At 37.1% G+C, this 3482-nt stretch overlaps 1 protein-coding gene across 1 annotated transcript in view; it reads left to right on the top strand.

The window, feature by feature from the left end:
• LOC110451261 (carnosine synthase 1-like) overlaps nucleotides 1-2478 on the top strand; it is a 4004-nt gene extending 1526 nt beyond the window's left edge. Inside the window, exon 2 of the mRNA XM_021499179.1 lies at nucleotides 536-2478. Coding sequence (XP_021354854.1) covers nucleotides 536-1762 — 1227 coding nt within the window. The 3' untranslated portion in view covers nucleotides 1763-2478. The remainder of the gene's footprint in view (nucleotides 1-535) is intronic.
• Nucleotides 2479-3482: the final 1004 nt, after the last annotated feature.

The raw sequence follows: 3482 nt of genomic DNA, 5'->3' as shown, positions 1-3482 counted from the left end.
ATTCTAAAATACAACTACAGAATACCGATGTGTCAGCAAAACCGTTATTTGCAACTAAGCATAGATAAAAATAGGGGAATATATAAACCAAAAATGTGTTCATAGCGAGATTCAGGGTAGGATCAATAAGAAACAAGGCACATGGATGTGCGTACCACAATATTACCTCACAAAGAAATAACATATTGCCAATTGAGATTAAGATGGCCATTAAAATAACCTTTCAACAGGTTTCGTTAGCCTGCATCCTTTGGAAAATCTTCAATAGTCGATACATTTTACGGAAATTGTGATATTCGGAACAACCTCTTTAATACCAAATAGAATGCGACGTGTAAATGCCATATGCTGAGTAACAGGGATCAATACGTTACATATTATCTAAAGAAAGCGTCGTCCATGTTTTTAAATTGAAATTGAAATACTTGACCAGTTTATCGTTACCATTTCTGATAAGATAAACTGAGTGTCACACCTTCTTATTGATAGAAAATGTTTTCCAAACTGTAGCTTAATAATCATGTTTATTTTACAGGTCATAATGGCTGGACACGAAAAATCAAATGACGGAGCAGGAAAAGTCGAAACATTTTTCCATTACGATTATTACACTGATCAATCAGATATTGAGAAACACGCAAATAACATAATCCAACTTCTTGGAGATAGAGTGAAAGATATTGACGGGTGTTTTACTTTTACTGAAGAAGATACACCAATAACGGCTGTCATATTTGGCAAACTTAAACTCAGAGGATTTCATCCTGACGCAGCCTTAACAGTGAGGAGCAAACAAAAAACCTACGAAGCCATGAAATCCAACACAAGTAATACTCCATTCAAGACAGAAAAATATTCGCCCCTTTCCTTTCGAATCCGAAATGAAAGTGATATAAAAGAGGCCAAGGAGATAACGTTTCCTGCCATTCTCAAGCCGGAACACGACGCGAGCTCCTGGGGAGTTGTGAAGGTTATATCTGAAGACGACTGCCTTCTACAGTACAGCAAATTACAGAAAGAGTTTAAAGAATCCTCCTTTGGAGAAACGTTTGGAACATCAATGATCCTCATGGAACTTCTTGATGGTCTCTCCTACGAGGTGGACGTGGTGATTTACGAAGGCGAGCTCATGGTTGCATTTGTTAGCGACCTTGGTCTCTACCTCCCTAACAGTTATGCCTGCACTTCGGTATGCATTCCTTCTAATCTGTCTGCAGAACGTCAAGACCAACTGAGGACAGCCGCGCATCATTGTTGTTGTAAAGTCGGTTTAGTCAATGGAGTTTTCAATTCAGAGTTTAAGATGACATCCTCCGGTCCAAAACTCGTTGAAATCAATGGCAGAGTAGGCAGTTTTCGTAGATGTATCGTCTACGAGACAATATATGGCGTCAACTTATGGGAGATTGCAGCCGCTATAGCTTGTGGAATCAAGCCTTGTTTTCAAGAAGTAACCCCAAGGTGCTTTGCTGTCGGAGCCTATCTCTACATTAGGTTTCACGGAGAGCAGTTTTTGAAAGACGACATTAGTCTAAAGCTAAGTTCTATGGCTGAGGCAAACGATATACTCCTGCTAAAGGAGAGCGAGACAATAGAACTGCAATGCGAGAATGAAGAATTTCTCACACCTTTCTGTCATCTAGTTGCGCTTAACAAAACAAGTTCAAAGCGTGCCAGACAGATGCTCACCCAACTTTTCCAGGACCTCGGATTTACTGGGACCGATTATGACATTGAACGATTCACAAGTGTGTGGGCTTAATATTTATATAAAACTGCCAACATTTTCCTGACAGAAGAGGTAAACAAAATATATCAAGTGAATTAAAATTGTGTAAATACTGTCTAAAACTACCATATAGGTAGCACACCAGTATCTTCTATATAAACACCACTTGTAAATAATACGAATTCAACGTTTTTATAAGCACTGCTAAAACTACCATAAAAGAGTATACCCCCGCATCTATCGTTTAAATAAAAAACGATTTGTTAATTTTAAATATGATTCATTTTAGCTACTATTTGACGTATTGTCCTGCTGTAAAAAGGTTGTAATGTATTTAACCCAGTGACCTTGACAGATATGCTACAGGCCACATAGAATAATATGATTTCCTCCCACATTAGACATTTTGTGGACTGCCAGCTCAGGCAAAAGAGTGAATACTTAATCGATTGATAATTGTTGTAAAATGAACATGTTTAGGATAGTTGGTATAAATGTTTTAAAATATTTGACACCAGTTAAATTTCAAATGTGTTAAGGTCATTCGAATTGATTTGAATAAACAACTTTAGGCCTGTCAACACAACCCATCACTGGGGCATTGCCATATCCCAAGGACGCTACTGGTAGCATGCATGTGTTAGTCATTTCGTGTGTAGAATTGTAAATATAATCACGACCCTACCTGTATGCCTATTGATTAAACACATCTGAACCTTAAGCAAGTCTATGTGATTCATTTCAACAAATCAAATAGTCCAGCATTCCAACATTTTGCTGGCTAAATAGTATTAACTAAGGACTTTTGGTATTTCAGAGAAACACAGTTTGTAATGTTAAACCGGAGGAAAGCGCTGGATATTGGCACCGAGTAAAAAGATGCAGAACATAATATACATAGCATACAAACAAATTTGCCGGTTACGACTCTCACCGATTGGAAATGATAAGGAGAATTTTCACGATATATTTGATATAACCTATTTTGATTGATCAGTTCCAAATAAAGATAGATAACAGGTGAGTGGGCCGAAAAAGTTACCTGGAATTGTATCTGTGGTTTCAAATTCTGGAAGAACACATTGTGTCTTCATGCATAGTAATTGTATATTCGGTTGTTGGACTCTCGGGGAAGTGCCAGATCTTCAGGCCACTCATGGTGGCAAGCATATGTATGTGTTTTCGTGCCTGGAAAATGGTTTTATATGTTCTATCTATGAATATCTAGTGGGGATCTCAAACATTTCCGTATTATGACTCGGAAACTTCGTTTTNTACTTCGTGTATGCTTATTCTAAATAATAATTTAAATTTTATGCTCAATCTCAATTGTATCATCTATAAGCGTTTGTTTAGATATGATACTGTAACACCTGATATATGTTTTTTTNTGTTTTTTTTTTCTAACATTACTTCGTGGATGCTTATTCTAAATAGTAATTTAAATTTTATGCTAAATCTCAATTGNATTGTAATGAAGAAAGAAATAACACAAAATGCATTTAGGTTTTGTAGATTTTTTTTTTCGATGATGGTAATGGCTTCCACTCTCGATGGTCACTGCCTGTTTTGTGGTCTACATTAGATACAAATGAAGTTTTCACTTATGTTGCCAATGTATGGTACCAAGTGTCACACAGCACGCAAGCCACCCACAAGGTTGTATCATCCTCTTTGTTGCTAGGGGATCTCTCTGTCCACATGCTACACACACACACTACTTTCATCTTCTGATTCACTATCCACCATAGTA

This window comes from Mizuhopecten yessoensis, unplaced genomic scaffold, assembly GCF_002113885.1.
Source record: "Mizuhopecten yessoensis strain PY_sf001 unplaced genomic scaffold, ASM211388v2 scaffold5893, whole genome shotgun sequence".
Lineage (NCBI taxonomy): Eukaryota > Metazoa > Mollusca > Bivalvia > Pectinida > Pectinidae > Mizuhopecten > Mizuhopecten yessoensis.
The sequence above is the reverse complement of the archived record's forward strand: the minus strand, read 5'-3'. Positions and strand labels throughout refer to the sequence as shown.